Raw genomic sequence first — 25073 nt, 5'->3', positions numbered from 1 at the left:
AGTTTTGTCCCCCTCTAGCTTCCCCACCTCCGTCCTTAAATAAATTCTGTACAACTCAGTATGTGTGATGGACTGCCTGGAGACCCTGCAGGCTAGAGGCTGTAGTGATCTGCTTAAAGAAAAAAGTAAGAGAACCTCTCTGGGAGTAGAACACCCTCCCCTCTTACGGCTAAAGCAATTTTCCGAAGCCTGCCCGGTGATCAACATCAGTAGAGGTGGCTGGGCACGGTGGTGGCTCATGACTATAACCCCCTTTGGGAAGACTGTCACTTTAGGAGGTCAAGGCAGGAGGACTGCTTGAGGCCAGGAGTTCAAGACCAGCTTGGGCAGCACTGTGAGGCCTCATCTTTAAAAAATTAAAAAATTAGCTGGGTGTGGTGGCGCATGCCTGTAGTCCCACCTACTGGGGAGACTGAGATGGAAGGATCACTTGAGCCCAGGAGTTTGAGGCTGCAGTGAGCTATGTTTGCACCATTGCCCTTCATCGTGGGTGACGGAGTGAGACCCTGTCCTAAAATATTAATTAATTAATTAATAATAGAACAACAACAACAATAATACCAGTAGGAGTGTGTTAGCATTTCCTAAATCCTGATTCCCAGGTCCCTCCCTTGCACCATGAAACCCTAATCTCTGACTCGGGCTGGGGTAATCCTCACGCGGCCAGTCCAACACTTGCCAATACACTGGGAGTTGGGAACCAGCAACTTTAAGCATATTTATAACAAGAATTTCCAGCTGTATCTGAGGGAAGAGTGTCTGCCTGTGCACTGAAGTCACAAATCCTCTAGAGATCCTCTGTGTGCTCAACTGTCATGGAAGATTCTGGAAAAGCCTTAAGGGTCATGGAAGGTTGGAGCCTTCATTTTCATGAAGTAAAGAGGCATGTGGGAAATAACTCCAACTGGGATTATACCTGAGACCCAGGTATGTCTGACAGACATGGGGACCAATGGGAGCCTGACAAGCAGGTCATGGCTGCAGAGGGAGAGGGCCAGGTGCCATCAGCAAGAAAGTCTGGGGGAGGCCCCAGATGAGGGGCAGAGAGGGATGGTGAGGTGGGGGGGCCCTCCTGACCTGGGAGCCCCTCAGAATGCTTGGGGCTCCAGCAAGGAGGAGGCTGTGGGCCAGGAACAGATCCAGTCTCTAAGAGGGGAGAACACTCCTGGGAAGGCAGAGATGGAGCATGGAAACTAGCAGGGATCTCCTAGAGTGAAGGCCAAAGGCAAGGACGCGGGCAGGGACACAGAGCTGTGTCTGGAGGATCACCCTCTGCCCACTCTCCCTGCCGCCCCTGCTCCCCGCCCCTGCCTCCCTCAACCCCTGGGGTGTCTGGGAAAGTCAGAGCTGCACAACACCGGGTTCGTGCTCTGATGGAGCTCCCGCTTCCCACCCATCACCTTCCCCGTCTCAAGGAAATGAGAACCATAGCTTTTGGCTCAAGGCAAAGTCCTCAGAGTCATCTTCCTGGCTCTCTCACATTCTCCATCAGCAAATCCTTCTGCGCCATCTTCAAAACGAGTCCTGACTTTGGCCACTTCCCACTGCCTCCTCATCCTCACTGCCTGGACTCCCACTCCGGGCAGCTGATCTCCAAGCTGCAGCAGCAGCAGGTGTTGCTATGAGGTGAGGCCCACGAAGCCTCAGTCTTGCTTCAATCACCTCCCCTTTTCCTCTGGGTCAAAGCCAGAGTCCTCCCAAAGGCCTGGCAGAGGCTGCAGATTCTGGCCCCAGAGCCTCAGCGACCAGCCAGCTGCACTCCCCTCCCTCAGGCCCCCTCACTTTCTCCAACTCCCACATGCACTCCTGCCTGGCCAAGGCCATGCTGCTATCCGTCCGCAGGTTCTTCGGCAGACGTCAGTGGGGCTCACCCTTTCAGCTCCTTCAAGCCTCACATCTCCCCAGGCCACCGCTCTACCCCTCATCACTCTCAAAGAATAATTACTTCTTTGCTTATTGTCTATTTGCCCCCACCAGAATGTGAGGCTATGGGAGAAGGAACCCATCTGTTACATTTATATCCTTGGAGCTTAGAACAGTGCCTGGCCCAAAGCAGGTGATGAACAAACATTTTGTTCCGTGAATGAATGAACCTTACTATTTGTATGACACATTGGTACTTCCTGGAGGGAAAGGCAAGGGGCCATGGAGTTGCATGGTTGCTTCTGTGCATGTGTGTTTGTGTGCGTGTGCACTTAAGTTGAACACACTTTGCCAAACAGTGAGAAGTGGCTGCCTGCCTCTGCTCCCATAGCCTTCCTATTCCCATAGCTTCCCTACATCCATGGGGAGGGATTTTCTGAGATTCCTGACTGTTCCATTGCCAGACCATGCAACAAACTAATATGTATCAATTTGTCCTACAGAAAACAGGGTTTCTGTGGCTTGAGCAAACCTTGGGAGTAGGATTTCCAGATCACTGTGAACATGTGTCACCTTTGGGGAAGAACTCACATTCTCAAATTCACTGGTCCCAGTTTTGACAGCACAGGCCAGCCTCTGTTTGAAAGATGAATTGGCACCAGCCTACTGTCTACATGAAAAACACCTGGGGGAAAGACACTGTCCTGGAGACCAGTAACACAGTTAAAACATGGCTCAGACAGACAGACAGAGATATGCTTGTTTGTGCTGTTTGTCTTCAGCCTACTGTTGCTTCCCATTCAACAGGGAGAAAGACAGGGTTGGGCCCGAGGCAGGCCTGCCACCTGTACTTTCCTTTCCTTTGCAGCAGGATAAAGAGGGCAGGCTGTTGCCTGGGGCCTGGCATCACGAGGGGTGCTCAGCTTGCTCAGCAGAAGGCTTCCATTCCTAATGTACAGATTATCAGGGATGTTTTATGTGCTCATCTAGAAGATGAGACAAGGGAATTGCTGAAATGATGATGTGGCAAAGAATGCTGATAGGGTTCAGAGGAGATGGGCTGAATTCTGGAGACTGGCAGGCCTTGGCTGGTAGCAGGTTGAGGGTGGGGGCTCACTATCACTGACATGGATGGGATTTGGAGGTGTCCAGGTGGCAGCCTTTGAGGTGGGTAGGGTGACGTGAAACACCACTTAAATAAACAGCTGGCGGTCCTGCAGGTCCTCACACTCCCTCCTCTTAATGTGGTCTGATGGCTCGCACAGCTATGGCCTGAAGATTGGATGATGGCCTCCTATCCTAGAATCACCATCTTTCTCAGGAGGATTCACTGGTGGTAAACTAGAGGGGTTAATGGCACATTCACAATCAACTGAAGCTTTTTTCCTCATTGGTCAAAAATATGAGATACCCACGCTCACACATCAAAAAGGCAAGAGCTTTGGAGAGAAGCGAGCAGCAGCAGAGCAAAGCACTTCATGTCTTTTGGTCACAGGCCTCATGGAGAAGCAGAAAAATGAAGCACTCTCTCATCAGAGCAGTGCACACACATGGCCACTAGCTCACATTCAGTACTGTGGGTTCTACAGCACCCAGGTGCTGGTGTCCAGCTCTAGATCACCCCCCAGACACTCTGCCTGCGTCGCCATCCTTGGCATAACTTTCCTTTCCCATTCTCCGGCTGCTGGAATCATTTTCTCCAAACTGTGCATCCCTGCTCACCCCATCCCCCATCTGACCCACTCAGCTCACTGTTTTATCCTTAAAGTACGGCACATCTGAGGGCTTTTCATCACATCAAGTTCTCTGCCACCTAAATTCTCTCCTTCCCTCTACCTTCCTACTCCCAGCCTCCCTTTAAGCCCTCTCACTTGCTGACCACCATATCACTTCTGTTACCTTTTCCCTCTGCCTCTCCTGATTTAAGTTACCACCATCTGTTCAGAAATCCTTTTATCTCCATTTGTTTCCCCTTCTCTAGGTCTGTCTCTGGGTTTAGGGCTCTGCGGAATTCTTCCTCCTCTCCTATAATATAAAGTGACCCAAGCCTTCCTTGAACTGGAACTTTCATCTCATGAACCTTTTGCTTCAAAGAGCTCAGGGCCAAGTCCTTTACCTTTATTCTAGGTATAGAGCAGAGCATTGAGCTTGCCATAAATAAGAGATCTTCAAAATAACAGTACCCACCACTTTCGGATGCTCTGCAAATGTTCCACCCTATTCTCTCTGTGTTCCAGAGAAGATCATAACTGAGTTTGATACCTGCCCAAAATGTTCTCATCCTGAAGGCTAAAAAAAAATTCTTAGTTTCGGTGGCAAGTGATCTATTGTTAAAAGAGCATTTATAAAGCAGTCTCCTGTGGTGAATCTGTGTGGCTGGGGCTTCATGGGAGGCAATGGAGTGAAGAGGAGTGAGAGTCGGCTGAGGCCACCTGGGGAAGCAGGAAGAATCCATCCAGCAAGTGAGCACAGGAGTGGGTGTCCTCAGAGCAGAGCTTCTGTCAAGTTGAGCCCTGACCCCTTAAGACACAATAGAGCAGGGAGGGATTAGTATGCCCAGAGGCAGAACTGTATATGCTGGGCTGGGCCGGGAGGAGTCAAGCAGAATTCTAGAGTATTTTGGTCTGGGACAACCTGGGCCCCAACGCCTCATCTACCAGCTCAGTTTCTACTGGTACCTGCCCCTGCTCCCGTCCATTCTAGCAGGCTGGGAAGACGATTTTGTGGTTTCACTTTTGAGGCAAGGGCTGACTTAGTTAACAAGTTCAAAGGTCTTGTCTTCTCTGTTTGCAGCAGATGTCTCGGTCACATTAAGAACGGAACCTGCATGGGGAGTGTAACCTGGTCAAGTGGGCAAGGTGGTCTGGCCTGGACCTGGGGATGGCCTTAGCAGCGTGCTTCTCTGAGCTTCTGGGCCACAGGGCTACTCAGTGTCACCTAGTTGGCCCCTCCAACCACAGTTGTGTCAGGGCTAGGGAGTCATCCTCACCTGCATCTTTTTATTATTTCTCCTAGTAGGTGACACCAGTCCATTCCCATTCCAGAGGAGGACCGCCCATTGTGTTGACAGCCACACTGCAGGCTCTGGAGTCTGAGCTACCTTTGCCATAGACCCCTGCCAGGGAACTGGGCATCTGCCAAGCAGACCTCCTTAATAATGGCCCTCAATGAGCTCAGAGGCTCCAGGGGGCCTGAGAAGAGTGGGGGCTACAAGGTGATGGGAGAGCTGGGAAGGTGTGGGGCTGGATCTACTGCTCAAGGCCAGATGCTGGTAGGGACAAGGAGACATTTGGAGCCTGGGAGATGTGCTAACGGCTCTCACCTGGAGCTCTAGGAGGCCCATATGTGGCCAAGATTTATGAGCCAATCTGTCTGCTGAATCAGCCCCAGCTCCCATTTCAAGGCCTGGGAAGGGGGCTGCAGGGGAGGAGCAGCAGGAGAAATAAAGAGGGATTGAAGGTGTGAGAGGGAAAACAGCAAGTGCTAGAGGGGCCTCACTGCACTTGAAAACCAAGTGTGTCAAAAATGAGATGCAATTAGTAAACTGGTATCACATCTGGATTGAATCTGTCTGAAGCCCTTCTCCCACCCCACAGAATATGTCAGACTGGGCTGACAAAGAGTAGACAAACTGGATATTGAATCTGGGCAGCACTGAGAGTCACAGGTGGAAGAACCCAATCCATCATGAGGCTGGAAGGCCCACCGTACTGGGGCATTTACTCAAAGATGACAAAGATTCTGGCCATGCGTGTGCTCTACTGTTTTCAATGGGCAGGAATCTTGTCTTCCTCAGTCTTTTCTATAAAGTAATTTTCTTACAGTCCAGTACAGTCTTCCTGGCCTTTTTTTTTTGTCTTGAAACAATAGGATGAATGATCTTCATACATGCAGAATACTCCCTAAGGTGTTCTCAACAAGAGGATGAATGATCTTCATACATGCAGCATACTCCCTAAGGCGTTCTCAACAAGAGGATGAATGATCTTCATACATGTAGCATACTCCCTAAGGCGTTCTCAACAAGAGGATGAATGATCTTCATACATGTAGCATACTCCCTAAGGCGTTCTCAACAAGAGGATGAATGATATTCATAATGCAGCATACTCCCTAAGGTGTTCTCAGATTTTGACAAAACACAAAAAATATAAGTATGTAAATAATTCATTTTCCTCATAATGATACATCAAAGACATCTGCTCCCTTCAGGCATCATGGATGAGTTGTAAGTCCACCCGGTTCTCACCCATTCATAGAAGCATTTTGTAATGCAAGTGACAGAGTGATGCTATTATGTTACAAGGACAATATTAATTTGTTTTATTTTTTAAAGAAACTAGTCACAAACTTTGGAATTTCAGCTCTCAGTAATAAATTATTTGCTATACACTATCCAGCTGCTCTGGATGTACCAGTGTGTCAAGACCTCAGGGTGAAGAACCATTGATTTAGATCCCTGTTCCCAATCCTTGGGCCATGGGCCCTGGGTGAGGGAAGAGCAGCCTGGAATTCTAGAAAAGGATCCATGAATCCATGTGTACACCAAGCATTGTACTACTCTGAATAAACAGCCTTGTCTTGCATTGACATTACCACTTTTCAAACATACACAGATGTATAGGAATTTAAATTTAAAAGCTTTGCTGAATTCATAGTAGCTCTTACCTTGATGTGTTTTCTTAGTCAAAAACTATCAAAAGTACCATCTTGACAGAATTAGAGACTACAGTATGGAGAAGACAGTGGAGATGTAAGAATCAAGTTTTTTGGCTGGGCAAGGTTGTCAGCCAAGTGAGAGGATCTCTTAAGGCCAGGAGTTCCAAACCAGCCTGGGCAATATACTGAGACCCCATCTCTACAAAAAATAAAAATATTAGCCAGACGTGGCACTTACAGTCCCAGTTACTTGGGAGGCTGAGACGAGGCTGGAGTATCACTTGAGCCCAGGAGTTTGAGGCTACAGTGAGCTATGATTATGCTACCACACTCCAGCCTAGGTGACAGAGTGAGATCCTGTCTTGAAAAAAGAAGAGGGAAGAGAAAAAGAAGAAGAAAAGGAAGAAGAAGAAGAAGGAGGAGAAGGAGGAGGAGGAGGAAAAGGAGGAGAAGGAGGAGGAGAGGAGAAGGAGGAGAGGAGGAGGAGGAGAGGAGGAAGAGGAAGAGGAGAAGGAGGAGGAAGAGGAGGAGGAGGAAGAGAAGGAGGAGGAAGAGGAGGAGGAGGAATAGGAGAAGGAGGAGGAAGAGGAGGAGGAGTAGGAAGAGGAGGAGGAGGAAGAGGAGAAGGAGGAGGAAGAGGAGAAGGAGGAGGAGAGGAGGAGGAAGAGGAGAAGGAGGAGGAGGAGGAAGAGGAGAAGGAGGAGGAGGAACAGGAGAAGGAGGAGGAGGAGCAGGAGAAGGAGGAGGAAGAGGAGCAGGAGGAGGAAGTGGAGAAGGAGGAGGAAGAGGAGAGGAGGAGGAGAAGGAGGAGAAGAGGAGGAGAGGAGGAGGAGAAGGAAGAGGAGAAGGAGGAGGAAGAGGAGAAGGAGGAGGAAGAGAAGGAGGAGGAGGAGAGGAGGAGGAAGAGGAGAAGGAGGAGGAAAGGAGGAGGAGGAGGAAGAGGAGAAGGAGGAGGAGGAAGAGGAGGAGGAGGAAGAGGAGGAGGAGGAAGAGGAGGAGGAGGGGAGAAGGAGGAGGAGAGGAGGAGGAGGAACAGGAGGAGGAGAGGAGGAGAGGAGGAGGAGGAGTGGAGGAGGAGGAAGAGGAGGAGGAGAAGGAGGAGGGGAGGAGGAGGAAGAGGAGAAGGAGGAGGAGGAAGAGGAGGAGGAGGAGGAAGAGGAGAAGGAGGAGGAAGAGGAGGAGGAGGAGAAAGAGGAGGAGGAAGAGGAGGAGGCGGAACAGGAGAAGGAGGAGGAGGAACAGGAGAAGGAGGAATAGGAGAAGGAGGAGGAAGAGGAGGAGGAGGAAGAGGAGGAGGAGGAGAGGAGGAGGAAGAGGAGAAGGAGGAGGAAGAGGAGGAGGAGGAGGAAGAGGAGAAGGAGGAGGAGGAGCAGGAGAAGGAGGAGGAAGAGGAGCAGGAGGAGGAAGAGGAGAAGGAGGAGGAGAGGAGGAGGAAGAGGGAAAGGAGGAGGAGAGGAGGAGGAGGAGGAAGAGGAGAAGGAGGAGGAGGAGCAGGAGAAGGAGGAGGAAGAGGAGCAGGAGGAGGAAGAGGAGAAGGAGGAGGAGAGGAGGAGGAAGAGGGAAAGGAGGAGGAGAGGAGGAGGAAGAGGGAAAGGAGGAGGAAAGGAGGAGGAGGAGGAAGAGGAGAAGGAGGAGGAGGAAGAGGAGGAGGAGGGGAGGAGGGGAGAAGGAGGAGGAAAGGAGGAGGAGGAACAAGAGGAGGAGGAACAGGAGGAGGAGGAGTGGAGGAGGAGGAAGAGGAGGAGGAGAAGGAGGAGGGGAGGAGGAGGAAGAGGAGAAGGAGGAGGAGGAAGAGGAGGAGGAGGAAGAGGAGAAGGAGGAGGAAGAGGAGGAGGAGGAGAAAGAGGAGAAGGAAGAGGAGGAGGAGGAATAATAATCAAGTTTTCTGATTGCATATGAAGGGCAGTATTTTAGGAGAAGAAAGCAGACCAAGAGCAGCAGTAGGAAATTAGGCCAGTGGTTCTTCAAGTGAGGTCAGTCATTGGACCACTAGCATGGAACTCTCCAGGAGTTGCTGGCCAAAATCTCTAGAGATGAGCTCCTTAATGAGTTCATTAATGAGCTCCTTAATGAACCTTCATGGGTTCAGCTAAGTTTAAGAATTGCAATTACTGGTTCAGACTACACTGTAAAAAAAAAAAAAAAAAAAAAAAAAAAAAAAAAGAGAAGAAATTTCTTCTACATATGAGTAGCAGCAAGACATTGCAAAGTATTTTCCAAGATATTTTAAAAGAAGAAGAAGGCATGCACTTGTCTGATGGCAGGACCATGCACAGATGACCCATTTCAAGGTTCAGCTGAAGGGACCACAATGTCCACTCCCAACCCGTATTTTAGGCATTTTTCTTGGTCACTGTCACCCAGTCCCAAGGCTGGCACTGGAGACAGACTTACGGGATCCATGAATCCATATGGGATCCCCCAACCGAATTAGTCTCTTTGTTGCTTTCCGAAAGCCCCCAGAGGCTTTGGAGACTTGAAAATAGGAAGATGACGGCCTTTGCCAAAGTCACTTTCAATTAGACAATGATTTTTCCTGTTTATAGACTTCATAGAGATCTGAAAATACTACTACTCCTTCTTGTGGAGGGACTACAGGAAGCTCTCTGATTAAGATAGATTTTTAAAAATGGTTTCTTGGCAATATCTTCAGATTAGAAATAAATTGGTGATTAAAAATAGAATGAATGTTAAATCTTTTCAAGATGTCATAACAATATATAGCAGCAAGATTTCTTTTCTATAGAAATATATATATAAAAGCCCAAAACAGGGACTTTTGAGAATTATTTAAGAGGCATTGAAAACTCCAAGTTAAAAATAGCTTACCAGACCCCAGGAGGAGCAAGTAGAATCGGCAATTATCTAACAAGAACCAGGGCATAAAGATCTTTTAAGTCCTGTCTCAGGGACCCAGACAAGAAGACAGGTCAGCTCTCAGCTCCGCAGTGCACGGCAGTGGTTAGGAGTACAGCACCTCAAGTCAGACCACAGACCTGCCTTGCCTTTTAATCCCAGTGTTACCTCTGAGCAGTTTTGTGCCCTTGGGCAACTGACAACTCTCTAAACCTCAGTTTCTCATCTGTGAAGTGGGAATAATAATAGTAGTAGCCTATCCTCATCTTCATGTAGGTAGTTGGGAGGATTACTCAAACTAACATTCGTAGGCCTCTGGCTTACCCTATCTGGCACAGAGTAAGCACTGGTGCATGGTAATCATTGCTGTTATAAGGATTTCTCACTTTTACTGTAAACCAAGGACTTTCTGTAATGCCAACATATTCAGGACACTCAGGAAGAAATCTCTTTCGATGGGGTCAGAGAGGGAAAGAAGGCTGTTGCTTAGGAGCATTAAACTTCTGGATTTTAATCGTGCGTGTCTGTTAAGTCCCTCATCTGAGATTCAACCTTCTCCAGGAGCTATCTCCTGCTCCCAATTTCTCATAGCAGGTAATTCCCACACCCACCACACTTTGCCAGCTCATTATATTCTGTCATAGATTTTCCTTTAATCTCTTCATGTGCACAAACTCCATCTCCCCAACCAGACTATACATTTCTCCCGGGTTTAGTTCATGCCATACGCCTTATTTTTCAATTTTTTCCATCTCTCTGAGCTCAATACACAGTATATACGTGGTGGGTAAATAAGAACAAGAGTATGTGAATATGTAGGTCACTATTAGCTCTCTTCTCCTTCTTCCTTCTAATAATAGCAGTCATAATATTAGATGAATAATAAAAGCCTCTGCATATTGAGTCCTTTCTGTGCACTAAATGAAACACTTTAAATGCCCACCTCCCTGGACCATCCACAACACCATGTGACCATGCTCTGGGTGGCCGCCAAGAGAATTGTGAAGCGAAGAGCAATACCTAGGGACACTCAGAAATACGCTCTGAGCAAGGTGCCATCAGCTCCAGATCCTGAACTGAGGACACCAACCTCCATCCCTTTTTACCCGTCACAATCCAACTGATGGTTTTAGTGCTCCTGTTATCAAAGATTCCCCAAAGCAGAGATTTTGGGAGCTCCCAAAGCAGATTTTTAAGGACAGGGGACTTGTACCTTAGAGGGGCACAGGTTGAAAATTCCTTCCAGGTGTTTCCCGTATGTCTTCTAAGGCTGACCATAATGCACATTAAGAAATATATATTCTACTGCAAGTCAGGTCTGTATCTCAGCTTTTTATGAAACAATGTTTACGTTCATGTGAGACCCTCTGATGTTTTCCTATTCTATTTCATTCTTTCTTTAAAAGCGATGCTTGTGAGAATGTGAAGAAATTGGAACCCTTATACATTGCTGGTGGAAATGTAAGATGCTTTAGTCTCTTTGGAAAACAGTTTGACAGTTCCTCAAAATCTTAAACATATTGTTACCAAATAATCTAGAAATTCCACTCCGAGGTACGCATCCAAGAAAAACAAAAGCCTACATCTATAGGAAGACTTGAACACGAATGTTCATAGCAGCATTATTCATAGGAGCCAAAAGATAGTAACAACCAAATGTCCATCACTGATACATGAATACACAAAATGTAGTATATCCCTACAATGGAATATTATTCACCATAAAAGGAAACAAAGTACTGATCTATGCTACAACATGGATGGCCCTTGAAAACATTATGCTAAGTCAAAGAGGCCATCACAAAAACACATATTATAAGATTTCACTCATATGAATGGTCCAAAATAGGCAACTCTATAGAGACATAAAGTGAATTTGGTTGCTGGGAGGGAAGATGGGGGAAATGTGGAGTGGGTACGGAGTTTCTTTCTGGGGTGATGAAAATGTTCTACAACTAGAACATGGTGATGGTTGCCTAACTGTGAATATAAAAAAACAATTAAATTACACATTGTAAGGGGTAAATATATGGGATATGGATTATATTTCAGTAGAGCTGTTTTAAAATGATGGTTGTGATCCAATAAATTGATTCCACCACTCCCAGTGGTCATAAGTCAGGTGAAAATCGTTGTCCTAGAGCATGGTGCCCCTCAGCCCTGTCCTTGTCTTGAGAGTCACTGCTTGGCCTAGATTGTGAGGGAGATGGCCTGCTTTGGGTAGGTGCTGGACTGACATATGGAGGGGTGGCCATGTGAACACCATCTGCAGTGCAGTGTCCACAGCCCTTTACAGTGGCTGGATCTTGATTGCATTTTCAGCAGAACTTGTCCTGCTAGAATACTGCATTTCTCAGCCTCCCTAACAGCTCAGGTGCTCAAGAACAGAAGCCCTTGCTGAGATTTCTGGAAAATTTCTTCCAATTTGTTTCACTGTGTTAAAATACACATAACATAAAATTTACCATCTTAACCTTTTTTTTTTTTTTTAACTGTAGAATTCAGTGGTGCTAAATACATTCACACTGTTGTGAAACCACCACCATCCTCCATCTCCAGAACCCATTAAACACTAACTCCCCACTGCCCCCTCCCTCCAGCCCTGGGCGCCCACCATTCTGCTTTCTGTCTCTGTGAATCTGACTACTCTAAGAGACACGTATAAATGGAATCATACAGTATTTGTCTTTCTGTGACTGGCTTATTTCACTTAGCATAATGTCCTTAAGTTTCATCTACTTTGTAGCATGTGTCAGGATTTCCTTCCTTTTTAAGACTGAATAATATTGAACTGTATGTGTTGACCACATTTTAAAAATACATTCATCTGTCTAAGGCACTTGGGTGTGCAAATATCTCTTTGAGATCCTACTTTCAATTATTTTGGGCATATACCCAGAAGTGGGATTGATGGATGAGAGGGTAATTCTATCGTTAATGTTTTTAGGAACTGCCACACCATTCCCCACGGTGGCTGCACCATTTTACACTCCCACCCATAGTGCACAAGGGTTCCAATTTCTCCATGTCATTGCCAACCCTTATGATTTTCAGTTTTTTTGACAGCAGCAGTCCTAATGGGTGTGTCTGAGAGTGACTTCTGGGAATGGAGAGGCTGACTTGGCCGGGGTGGTCGGCCCTTCTGCTCCTTTCTCTTCTTCCCACCTCCAATTTGAATAGCCATCTTATGACCCTGGAGAGGAATCAGCACCAAGGCTGGTGAAGCACAGGAGAAGAGACTGAGTCCCTGACCCTTTTCTTGAAGGTACCTCAGCTAGCTGCCTCTGGACTTTTTTTCCATGGCTGAATAAGTCCCTAGCTTGCTTACACTGCTGAGTTGAGTCTCCGGTATTAGCAGCCAGAAGAATTTCCAAATGATGTGCCATCTAAATGAACGCAAACTACCCCCATCGCATGTGAACTTCAGAGACACCCTTTGAGAAAGAACAGCCCCCCTCCCACCCAGGCCTTGCCACCTCCCTTGCCTTCTGGAAGAACTTCTTCCTGAGTCCCCTCTTCAAAGTGAGAGGAGGAGCCCAGTACCTTGTGATCTTGAATATCCTCAGCAGCCGGACACATCTGAGCACGGAGATGCCCAGTGGGGACATGATCTTGGTCTCCACCAGGATGGTCTCCAGGATGCCACCACACACGACGAAGCAGTCAAAGCGGTTGAAGAGGGACACGAAGTAGGCCTGCAGGCCCAGGCTGTACATTTTCAGGAGCATCTCCGCCGTGAACAGGGCCAGCAGGGCCTTGTTCGCTGTGTCTGGCAGGCCCAGGAGAGGGATGAGATCCGAGCAGGGCCAGAGGAAGGCAGAGGGGGAGGCAGGGAAAGGAAATATAGTAATTATCTCCACTGGAAAAAAGATCCCCCATGACACCTCTCCCATCCACCTCGGCCAGAACGGAAGTTAGGGCCACGCCAATGGGAAAGGGCTGTCTCATCATAATCATAACAGACATTTACTGAGCATCTCCCATGCACTATAGGCTCAGCACACACAATCTCTGCTCCTCATAGCAGGCCTGTGGGGATGGCACCACCATCGTCATGCCCATTTTCAGAGATGAGAAAGGAGGTTCAAAGAGATGAGTAGCCTGTGCAGGCCAAACAGCCAACAGTTGGAGCCACACTGTCTGAGTCTGACTTCTCCACCACTAGACCCCCTGCCTCCCAGGACTCTGGAAAGCAGCTGTGGAGGATGGGGCCAGGTCTTCTTGACTGCCTAGCAATGATGCTGAGGCCTGGCTAGTGGGACCCTCGTCTAGGGGCCCAAGGAAGGATAATGAGAATGAACGACCCATCGAAGACGGTTCCTTGTGCTCAGGCCCTATTCTCTTCTCTGCCTTTTTGCTCATTCCATCCTCACGTGTTCTGGTTAAGGCTACCTCGGGGATGCAGGAAGGCCCCCAGGTATTTAAAATCCATGCTGGGAAGTTGGCAGCCAGGGGTCTGAGATAGGCAAACAAGCTGCAGCCCCTTTCCTCATCACCCGGGACCAACAGTGACTTCGGGGCAGGCTGATGGTGTGGGCCCAGTCAGGGGAGCCGTGTCTGTTTTTAACAAGGTAGTGCATTTTATTGTGGGGCTTTGGAACTGCCAGGCCCTTGGTGTCTCCAGCACAGCACCTGCCAAGAGCCCTGACCATTGGCTGCTTTCCCATCCACCTTCTGCCTGTGGTTATGCCCTCCCCTGGGCCTTGGGGCTGAGTTACCAGGAGGAAACCAGGGCAGAGCTGGGGCCGCCGCTCACCTTGGACTTCTGTGAGCCAGTGGGGCTGGTTGTAGTGCTCGGAGGCAATGGTGAGCGTGTTGAGGAACACCAGGAAAATCACCAGCCAGTAGAAGACATTAGACTTGACTGCGGCGCGGCACTTTCTTCTGCAGAACCGATTCCACCGGCGCCAGTAGCGGCTGGAAAGGGGACAGGGAGAGAAGGGTGGGGTTGGCTATGAATTCAGGTTTCCTCCAACCCAAGATGCAGCACCGTGGCTCTTCTTGCCCCTCATTGATCTGGCCTTGCTAGAGCAGCCCAATCTGGTGGCAAGGAGCCCAGCTTCTCACCCAGCTAACCAGGCCCTGCCGCCTTGGGGATGCCCCTGAACTCCTCCAAGCTTCAGTTCTTCCATCTGTGAAACGGGAAGAGGACCAACCTCATGGGGTTATTGTGGGGATGGATCAAATACCTTATAATGCATCTGGCTGCTTTGAAGTTGAAGATGCTCAATAAATGGAAGTTTTTTTAAATTTTTGTAAAACGGCATTCTTAGAAATAGTGTTGTAAGCAATAAGAGCATTATCAGTAATAGTGGAGGAGGGGCCCAGTACCACATCAGGCACTTCTCATACCTTCTCTCCAATTCTTTCAGTAACTCTGCGAAGCACGCATTATCCTGATTTTTGTGGAGGAGAAAACTAGGGCCGGGGAGGTTGAGTACTCGACCAATATCACAACAGGCAGAGCCAGTTGTGGTTTTTTGCCCAGCCTCTTGGCCCTGACTCTGTGTGCTGCATCCATATGGTAGAACGGGTTCATCTGGAGCACAGGCTCTTTGTTTTTCTGGGTTATAGAATCTTTCCAGAATCTGATGAATGTTTAGATCTGCCTTTCAGAAAAATGGGCACACACCCACACACACACCTTTACATGAGAGCCCATGCAGCACACAGACCTCTCGAAGCTCATCCATGCTCCACGGACTCTTCCCCGTATCTTGGTTTAGGGGCCTTTGTCAGTGATTCTCAAACCTGGCTACATACAGAATTACCTAGGGAACCCTCCCCAAAACCCCACTGGTCCGCAAGCCCAACACCAAACCAATTAAGTCTGATTCTCTAGGGGTTGGGTATTTTTAAGGTTCCCCAGGTGGTTCTAATGTGTAATGATGGTTGAGAACCATTGGCTAAAATCCTAAAGAAACACATTTTAAGATTCTATGGTGGAGGCGTTTTCATTTTCCTGATGCAAAGAAAATATACAGCTCTATTTGGCTGAATTCAGTAGATGACATGGTTAATAAATGGCTGCACTGTGCAAGGAGAGAGGAACCACAGCTGGAGAGGTGCTGAGGAGGAGACTGCAGGGGCCATGCTGAGGGCTTGGGGAGGGGGAAAGGACATGATCAGGTTGGATCGGAACACCCCACAAAAACAGCCCCTCTGTCACCTTCTAGACCAGGGAGAGTATGAGGAATTCTCTTCCTGTTCTCCAGGTTAGAGATGATGAAGGCAATAGATATATTAATGGAAAGATGACACAGAGCTGGCAGCAATTTTGGAGGCAGAATCAATAGTCCCTTGAGATGAGCGGATGTGCAGAATAAGAAAGACAGGTACGGAAGGGACTGCCAACATTTTTAGCTGGGGCGATTTGGGAGGGCGGCACAGAGGAGGGCCAGAGGACGGGGAGTAGAGCTCTAGGCAGAGGGGTCAGCTATGAGAAAAATGGGGTGCTTAGCTCTGCACATGGCTTTGGGGCACCTGTAGGGCTTGCACACAGACCCACGAGGCATTGAAGATACAGCTCCTGCCTGGGTAATGAAGGCAGGAAGAGAAACAAAGTAGAATCCTAGTGATAAAGTCCATGAATATCTGTATTTTTCCATAAAATGATCTCCTTTCTATGTATCTCTCTAGTCTAGACAGACATTCCTCTAAATAAGCATGCAGAATCTGCCTCTGGGCAGAGATTTCAAATCTCACACTGCAGCCCATTAGTGGGTCATGAAATCTATTGAGTAGGTCATGCCTGGCACTGAATAAAGGAATAGAGTGGAAAATATCACAGTGCGTTCATATCATAAGGAAACTGCTTTTTAAAGTAAGCAGTAGGGAAAAATATTTTTACATAAAACTTTGTTTCCGGTGTGTGTGTGTGTGTGTGTGTGTGTGTGTGTGTCTGTGTGTGGCATACTAAATCTGGATGTGAAAACCGGCCCTCCACTTCAGCACAAGGAAGCTGAAATGAGGTCCTCCATTCTAAATCAGAGTCCATGGCATGAGTCTGTTTCTCCAATCTTCCTGCCAGAGATGACCATCAAGCCTCAGCATCACCTCCTGGGTCAAGTCATGCTGGTGGTGGAGCAGCAAGCTCCATCTGTGTGAACCCACTGGTCTGTGAATGGCCTATTCCTTCCTAGCCCCCGGGCACGTAGCAGCACCACATGTGGGTGTGCCCCAGGGGGCAGGGACAGCTCTGTGCTGTGTGCACTGCCCTCAGCCTTGGTCCTCTACTTCCAGAGCAGAAGCCCCTTCAAACATCAGCAAACTCCAAGATGCCAACCTGGGCTGTTACGGATCCCTGCACCTACCCCCAAAATTGCCTCTTGGAGTAGCCTGACTTCATCCACCTATCTACTCTGTCATTTTTCTATCTATGGTCTGCAGAAAATCCTGTTACCAAGACTTTGCTCAATCTAGGATGAGGTTAGGAGAGTGAAGAGTAATCTAAGAAGGGTACTCTTTCTTCAGGACTGCAGGGAGAACTTAGTTTTTGGCCTGAGGAGCAGGGAGGGGAAAAAGGATTAATCCAGGCACTGTTCTGCTCTGGCTTGAAGGCCATCTCCAGTGAGGGCCACACCTTACATGGGACACTAGCCTACCACTTGGGGGAAAATCCACTACACAGGGAAGCAGGCCACCAGGTGGAAAATATGGTTTCCAATCTGTATACTGAAGAGATATCTGCACTCCTATGTTCACTGCAACACTATTTACAATAGCCAAGATACAGAATCAACCTAAGCGCCCATCAGCAAATGAATGAAGAAAATGTGGTACATGTACACAATGGAATATTGTTCAGCTATAAAAAAGAATGAAATTCTGTCATTTGCAACAACATGGATGGAACTGGAGGCCATTATATTAAGTGAAATAAGCCAGGCACAGAAAGACAAATTGTACATATTCTCACTCATATGTGGGAGCTAAAAATTAAAGCAATTGAACTCATGGATACAGAGAGTAGAATGATGGTTACCAGAAGCTGGAAAGGGTAGTGGAGATGGTAAATAGGTGAAAAAATATAGTTAAATAGAATAAATATGATGTAATATTTGATCATACAACACAGGAGAGAAGGATGGTGACTACAGTCATGATAATTTATTGCATATTTTAAAATAACTAAAAGAGTGGAATTGGAATGTTCGTAACACAAAGAAATGATAAGTGCTTGACGTGAGGAATACCCCGATAACCCTGGTTTGATTTTTACACATTGTACACCTGGATCAAAACATCACATGAACCTCATAAATATATACACCTATTAGGGCCCATAAACATTAACAATTTAAAACGTTATGATTTCTAAATGCACTTTGGGATTCTTGCACCCCCAGACATACTGCCCTGGATCCGAGGGAGGATGGTGGAGGGTGGACAGAGGGACAAAGGAATGAGACAATGAGTCCCAGATGGTCCTCTTGAGAGGTGACCTCTGAAGTTTGCCAGATCTTGATACTAAACAGTCTTATCTTGCAGGGCATGCCTCTGCTTTTTTCCTGTGATTGTGATTATTAATATTGTACAGTAATTTGGCAAGTACTTTTTTCCCCCTAAAAAATGAATTTTCAGGACAAACTCATATCTGATCTTAAAGAGCTGACAGTGAAGTTTGCAAAGAACATGTTTTAAATAGATACAGTCTCAAGTTCCAGAAATCACTGATAATTGTTATTCAGAGTCCAAGGCAATCAAGGTTGCTTTCTTTGCGGTATGTAGAGCTGTCTTAGAGTGGGTTTAATATGAGAGCTTGATTATGTCCGTCTTTCCCCATGCTTGGGAGTAGTGGGTATGGGTGCTGTGTGGTCAGGTTGGTCCCATGGGTCTGGAGCTGCTCTGCACAGACCCCTGAGGAGTGGCTGGAGCGGACAGGATGGTGTCCCTCTAAATTGAGGTGCTCCTGAGCAGACCCATTTGGGAGAGTCACATGGATTTGGGCTGGGGTGGGGGTGGGGTAATTACTATCCAGAGAAAGTATTTAAAGATAATTATACACCTCCCACTCTTCAAAATATAGCTTTGCTTGACAACTGGTTTCCTGGCAACACTTCCTACTGTATAATAAACGTAATGGTTTATTAGAATGTGTAAATTTATTTGTGTTTACATATGCATGGAGGATACAGAAATCAAATGATAAAATAGGGAGGAGAAATTTGCTTGCTATTCATGTTCCCTTCATACTAACTGGAAGTCATTTTCTCTAGAAATAGAACCTTCCATATGTAGACACAGGAGAGAGGGATGGATACGAATGGGTCTCATCTACGTCTCTAAACTTTGGGATCATTGCTTTTAAACTTCTGCTCTTGCAGCCCCAGCTCCGCCTGCCCTTCTCCCTACACTGGGCCTTCCTCTTGCCTGTCCAGCTGCACGGCAAGTCCTCCCAGCTACCGGAAACTCCACCTTTGCTCCATCCTCTCTGTCCTGCCCTTCCTGTGGGGCTCACACTGAGTCCCAGCTTCTCCACGATGCATGCTTCTAGTCTTCTCAGCCTTGGCACTCTTCAGTGCTTACTGTCTGCATTACTCATTTTAGTTACACATCCAAGAAATAGTTACTAAACACTGACCATGGGCTAGGTACCAGATACTCAGTAGCTAGCACAACACTCACAGACCTCCTCTGTGTAAAATCTACACGGAGATACAGACCACTAAGTGAGCAGTCACAGCAGGGCCTAAGTGCTGGGTGGGTCCACAAGGGAGCACACAAAAGGACACCTTAGGCAAGAAGGGTCCCCAGAGGAAATGAGTTCCCATTTCCTTGTATTGTCAGTTACCTTTTATTTGTATGGTTCCTGCCTCTCCGCAGAGCTCACAAGACCCAGGAAGGAATGGGGCTGTGTCTTACACTTGGTTACAGACCCACGGGACTCAGCACAGTCCATCCTGCACAGAAACCCCTGGCTGATGGCATGGTTGAGCAGGAGAGATGAACTCTACGCAAATGTACTACCTCTCTCTGGAAGACAAGGCTGAAGATTCCCAGAGCTCTTGTGAACCAGGGCTGAGGGTGGAGGTGAGGAGCAGGCAGTGCTCCTAAAATAGTCTGCTTGACATGCAATGGTGGACAGGCATCTGGAATCGTAGACAACATCAAAGTGATGGGCCCTGCAGGCTCCTTCTAGTGGCTAGAGTAAGTTTCCACTTTTTTTTCTTTTTTAACCAGAACCAACAACAAACACCACAGAAAATCATTAAGTTTAATTCTCTTGTAAATAAGTAACTTTACAAAGGACTACTAGAGATAGGGGCAAATTTGGATTTGTGCCTTGTTGCTGATGGTATGGCAGAAGTGAAGAGAACATTGGAAGCACATTTCAGTGAAGACTGGGCAAGCTAGTCCTCCCAATTTTAGAACCCCGTGAGGTTCACTTCAGAACTCCGTAAAGTTGAGATCCAGAAACTCCAACTTGTCTAATTAATCCCTTCAGGTTACAAAACACTTCCTGAATCATTTGTTTCATAACTGTTTACATTTATTCTGAACAGTGAGCTCCAAATGTCACAAATCTCTTACTTTAACTAATTCCTCTAAGTGAAAACCTGGATTACCAAGGGAATACTCTACTATGGCTGTAATCCATTAACTGGCCAAATTTTCCCGAAAGACTCCATTCTTATACTTCTTTAAAGAAACCGTGACTTTGGATCATTCTGTTTTGCAAAGGAAAAGGCCAGTTTGAGACTCAAATTCCATTATCTGTAATTGTTAAACTGTTTCACCTAACTTGAGAAAATGATTAGGAATACTTTGAAAATGTTGGTGGCATTTTCAATCTATTTGTAGCCTTTGATATTCCCTAAGCAGACACCATCAGTGAACTGCTGAATTTAGATTAGACGGCTGCTGTGTGGTACCTGCTCATGTGTGAAACCTCCAGGGCCATGTGGCCTTGTGTGGCAGCCGCTAGCAACATGCAGCTACCGTGCATGGGAAACACTGTCAGTCCAGCCTGAGATGTGCAGTCAGGGCAAAACACACACTGAATTTCAAAGACTTAGCACAAAAGCATGAATGCAAAATATCTCATTAATAATTTTTATGTGAATTACATATTGAAATAGTAATGTTTTAGAGATACTGGTTTAAATCAAAGAAATTTCCTGTTTCTTTTTATTTTTTAACCTGCCTACTAGAACATTTTTAAGAGTACATATGTGGCTTGCACTATATTTCTGTTGAATAGCATGGCTCTAGAGTTACGCACTCTGCGGACACACTAGCTACACACTAGGATGGCACAGTGATTGGCAGCAGAGCCCCTGGGTATGAGCTCTGACTCAGCCATCCTAGGGCCTGTGACCTGGGCCTCTCAAAGCCTCAGGATCCTCATCTGGAAATGAGTTCCAATGATAGTGCCAACCTACTAGCTGTAAGCCTTTAGGAGAACAAAATCTGCTGTCTGCATTGCTGCGGTGTATTGAGGGGTGGCTGCAGAAGGAGAAGGCCTTCCCAGAGGCAGATGATCAGGGCTGAATGGCCAGCACGTAGCAAAGCCTCAGGGCCGAGGGAGACTCCAGAGGTTTACAGGCACCACTGCTCTTTCCCTCTTGTTCAAAAGCACAGCTTGCACCATAGATCACTGGATGAAAATAATGTTCCCAGAGTGTTCCAGGAAATCTCTAACTCGAGACACAAGTACGTAATTTTCCCTTCCATCCTCCGGATTATATTCATTCATTCATTCATTTATTAATTTATGATTTACTCACTTGCATGAACTGAGAATGATATTTTGGAAATATTTTCAAGTGTATTTTTAATCCCTTTACTCTTATTGTGTGGGGGCTTTGGAACTGTTAAAGTACAACATGCTTTTCCAGCTTTGACTGTCAAATTAGATATTTTGTTTGAATCTGTGTCAAGTCTATTGTCTTACTGGAGCAAGATCATTCATTTATTAATTACTCACTCACTCAGCAAATATCTATTAGGTTCTTGTTATGTACCAGCCACTTCTCCAGATGCTGGAGATAAAGCAGTAACAGCCAAGCATTACTGAGAGAGAGAAATTTTTTTTTATATTTCTGGAGCTCTTTCTCTGTAATAAGAGCTAGAGCGGATGGGCCTGACCCTAGATTTTTTACGTAGACGAGGTCTTGGTTTGAAAGAAACAGGAATTGGGCAAAAAGTCTGTATTTTCCAGTCCTAGTGAAATGGGAGAGAAAGAAGGTGTCAGAAGTGGAGCAAAAGGCAGACACCAGGGTCCTCATTTAATATTTAGCCCTTGGTCACCACACCTAAGAAGTTGGTGGGGGGTTGCTTTAGAAACACCCAGATGGCCACGGGGAGGCCCGGGGACATTGGGGCTGCTGGATTGCCTTGGCAGACCCTGGGAGAAGGTCAGCCCTTGGCTTGAAGCTTATCCTGGCTGTTACAGAGGGTGTGATGGGACACCGGTAGGCCAATGAGCCTGTCATAGTGCTGCTGCCTCCTCCAGCTCCTTCAGGGAGTGTGAGGGACCTGGAAGTGTCCACATCTTCAGCTGAGGTGTAGAGGTGCTGAAGTCAGTGGGCCAACAGAACTCAAGGGTCAGAGAGCAGAGGTGGAGATTTCAAGGCCGGAGGCAAGTAGAGGGCATGGACTCCAGCAGTGGATGCCCTAACCAGATGGACCTCAGCAGATACCAGTTCAGACAGCAGTTCAGCCTAGCCCCATGCAGCAGAGATGAGCAAGCATCCAGAGGGCTTGCATGGCTTCTAGGACCAGCCCTCATCATTCCCTGCTTCCTGGGATCTCAAAGTCCCTCTCCGCCATGTGTCCAGCTCCGTTCAAGAGAGGAGCTGGGAGAGAGGCTATCTGAGAGACAAACCACTTTACCTTAAGGGACTGTTTAAAATACAGCACTGGGCTACACTTACTCAGCTGGATAAAAATTTCTCTGTGCTCCTGCCATGTAGGAGATAGGGCTAGGGAATCAAGATTAGCTCAATTATGAAAAACAACCAATATTTTTTGGCACATACAAGCTTTGTGGGAGTAAATTCACATTCTCCCTGCACACATCTGTCCACTCATTCATTCCACACACATGTATGGATGTTCACCACTGGACAGGCACTGAGCTGGGTGCTCTGGAAATAACCCCTGGAGGCATGCAGGCAGAGCCTTTGGAGGCAGGGGACTGTGAGCCAGTAATCCGAGTGTGATGTGCTGAGTGCTGTGACAGAGGCATCAGCAAAGCACCAGGGAAGGGGGAGCTGAGTAACTCTCCCTGGACTTTGCAGAAGGTATTTTCCAGTCCCAGTGAAATGGGAGAGAAAGCAGTAACATGGAAGCAGTCACATCTGAGGGTCTGACAGAAGTTTGAGTTCTCCAGATGAAGGCATGAGGGCATGGTGATCTAAGTGGAAGAATGGCTCCATGCAAGGGCCTCAACGTGCACCAGGACAGGGAACATTTGGATAACTGCAAGAAGTTCCTTGTAGGGGGAACAAAGGTTATTTTCATGGAAGTGCAGGAAGTGAGGCTGGGAGGCAGATGGGGGCTGAGGACCCTGGATCTTTTTGTAGGTTCTGTCATTGTCAAGAGCAGTGACACAGATGGGTGTCATAATCCTATGTGCTTTCCATCATCATCAAAGTTCATATCTCACCATGTTCTATAAACATGAAGTAGGTCATGACAGTCACAAGGGTTCACTTTATGTTTCTTTTAACTGGACTTCATCTTAGAAGGGAGGAAAACACATTTGGTCTGACAACTTCCTAGGGACAGTGCTGCCAAAAAGATGGACAGTCCAAGATCATTTAATAAACATCAGCCACTGGATTATTTGTCTGATCCGAGCCATAAGCTTTTTCTTGATGGCCATACAGAAAGTAGTTACTCCCTTAGAAGAACAGCTCTTACCCTACTGGCAACTCGTAGGTATTACCGTGGGCCACCCAACAGGGTGGCTGAGGGCAGAGCTGGTGGCAGAAGGAAGGAAGAGCAGCGTGCGTCTCACTCACCTGAACTTTGACTTGGAGATCCGGTGGCTGAAAAAGAAAAAGGAATGTTACCAAAGGATGGACACACACGTGCATTTAAAAGATGTTCAACAGTCCCAGGGAAATTTGATGTTCCCCAGGTAATTTCGTGTGGGTGCTGGAAGGAGGCATGGTGTGAACTAGAACATCTTGGGAGAGAAAGAACCCTATTTATGTATTTGAATGTGGAGACTGAGGTCTGGCCTGGCTAGCATCTTCTAAGTATAGACAATCCTTGCTGCAGAGGGAGAGTACCAGGTCCTCAGGGTCTGCCTAGAAAGTTCTATGAGGTCAGGTTAGGAAGAGCTGTATCTTGAGAAAAGCTGCAGAGGAAGAAAAGGCCTCTCCTGATGACAAGAGGACCCCAACAGCAGAAAAATCACAGGCAAGAACAGGTCGGCACAGACCTCACAGCTGTCTGCCAGAGCCCAGCTAGAGTGGGGTTATGAAGGGAAGACCAGCTAAAGGAGCCAGCCAGAAATGGAGGGGCCACAACAGCCCCCACCCAAGAGCTGCAGAGGGGGCCTAAGATGCCAGCCCCAGATTCCGAGGAGAAACCCAGGATGCTGACGGTCACACGCAGCCCTGAAGACCTGGGGACCTCTGGGCAGAAGCTCAGGGTGGGTGTGAAGGTGGCTGCCTGGAAGGGTCATTGAACAGGGAGGAGGTTCCATGGAAAGGCGGAACCTTCAAGGAAGTCCTGAGGTGCCCTAGTTCATGTAGGGAAGAGTCCAGGGGAGGCAGGAGGCTGGGAGAAGAGGGCAGGAGGAGAGAAGTGTGGAGGAGAGAAGGCTGAGCCAAAGAGAGAGAGACAGGGAGAGTGAGAGAATGTAAGCAGTTGAGACCATTAGAAGGCACCTGTCAGCTTGGCTTTGGTGCTAGGAGAAGGGCATGAATGCTGGGGATAGTGCAGGTGGTGACAATGTTCAGATGGACAAGCAGAAGGACAGAACGCAAGTTAGAGATGAAGAAAGGGATAGAGACAGTGGTGGAGCAACAAGGAGAGGCATGGGGAGGAAACAGGAGAAGGGAGTCTGGGAGGCGACCACCGCAGGCCTGAGACATCCCAGCGTGGCACACAGCGAGCTGTGTCGCAGAGCAAGAAAACGCCAGCCCCTCTCATTATTTCTTATTAAAAAAAATTAAGCCAGAAGATGTGACAGGTGGCAAAGCCATCGTGCATGAGATAATTACATCTCTGGGGCACTGCGAATCAGAGCCAAGTGCCTTTACTGCTCCGAACCGTTAGCTAATAACCTCATCCCACCCCCAAAGACTGCCTGTGAGGGCTGGAGGGCTTAATCACAGGTTAACAGCATGTGGGAAGGGGACCGGGAGCCCAGGACAGCATTGTTATTTACAGCCACAGTTTAACCAGCAAACAAATGTTTCCCAGCCGCTAATTGGGTGCTGGGGAACCTAGGTACTCTCTTCTCCAGCGGGGCCATGCTGAGCCCCAGACCTTCAGCGTCTTCCCAGGCTGCTTTTGGGTGGTTGTCTCTCCTTGCTGTTAACCATAAGCTCAAGTCGGTGACCACGTACTTCAGCCTTGTCACTCTGACTCCAAGCCTAGCCTGGCCCCAGGCCTTCTTTCAGAAACACCTCAGTAGTCCTGTCTGGGGTGCCCCTTGATGACGACCACCGGCCCCTTGTCATGAGGTGTTCTCTTGCTCACAGTGCAAGCGGGTCACAAGCGCAAGTGGGCTC

General features: G+C 47.5%; 1 protein-coding gene across 22 annotated transcripts in view; it reads right to left on the bottom strand.

Moving 5' to 3' along the window:
* CACNA1C (calcium voltage-gated channel subunit alpha1 C) overlaps positions 1–25073 on the bottom strand; it is a 638552-nt gene that overhangs the window by 118581 nt on the left and 494898 nt on the right. For all 22 annotated transcript variants that reach the window (XM_054526646.2, XM_054526654.2, XM_054526660.2 and 19 more), the window contains 3 exons: positions 23349–23375; positions 14135–14295; positions 12922–13147 (listed from right to left, as the gene is read on the bottom strand). In XM_054526646.2, the coding sequence (XP_054382621.1) occupies positions 12922–13147; positions 14135–14295; positions 23349–23375 (414 nt within the window). The remainder of the gene's footprint in view (positions 1–12921; positions 13148–14134; positions 14296–23348; positions 23376–25073) is intronic.

The sequence above is a fragment of the Pongo abelii genome, chromosome 10 (genome assembly GCF_028885655.2).
Source record: "Pongo abelii isolate AG06213 chromosome 10, NHGRI_mPonAbe1-v2.0_pri, whole genome shotgun sequence".
Classification (NCBI taxonomy): domain Eukaryota; kingdom Metazoa; phylum Chordata; class Mammalia; order Primates; family Hominidae; genus Pongo; species Pongo abelii.
This window is presented reverse-complemented; position numbering and strand designations above follow the sequence as displayed.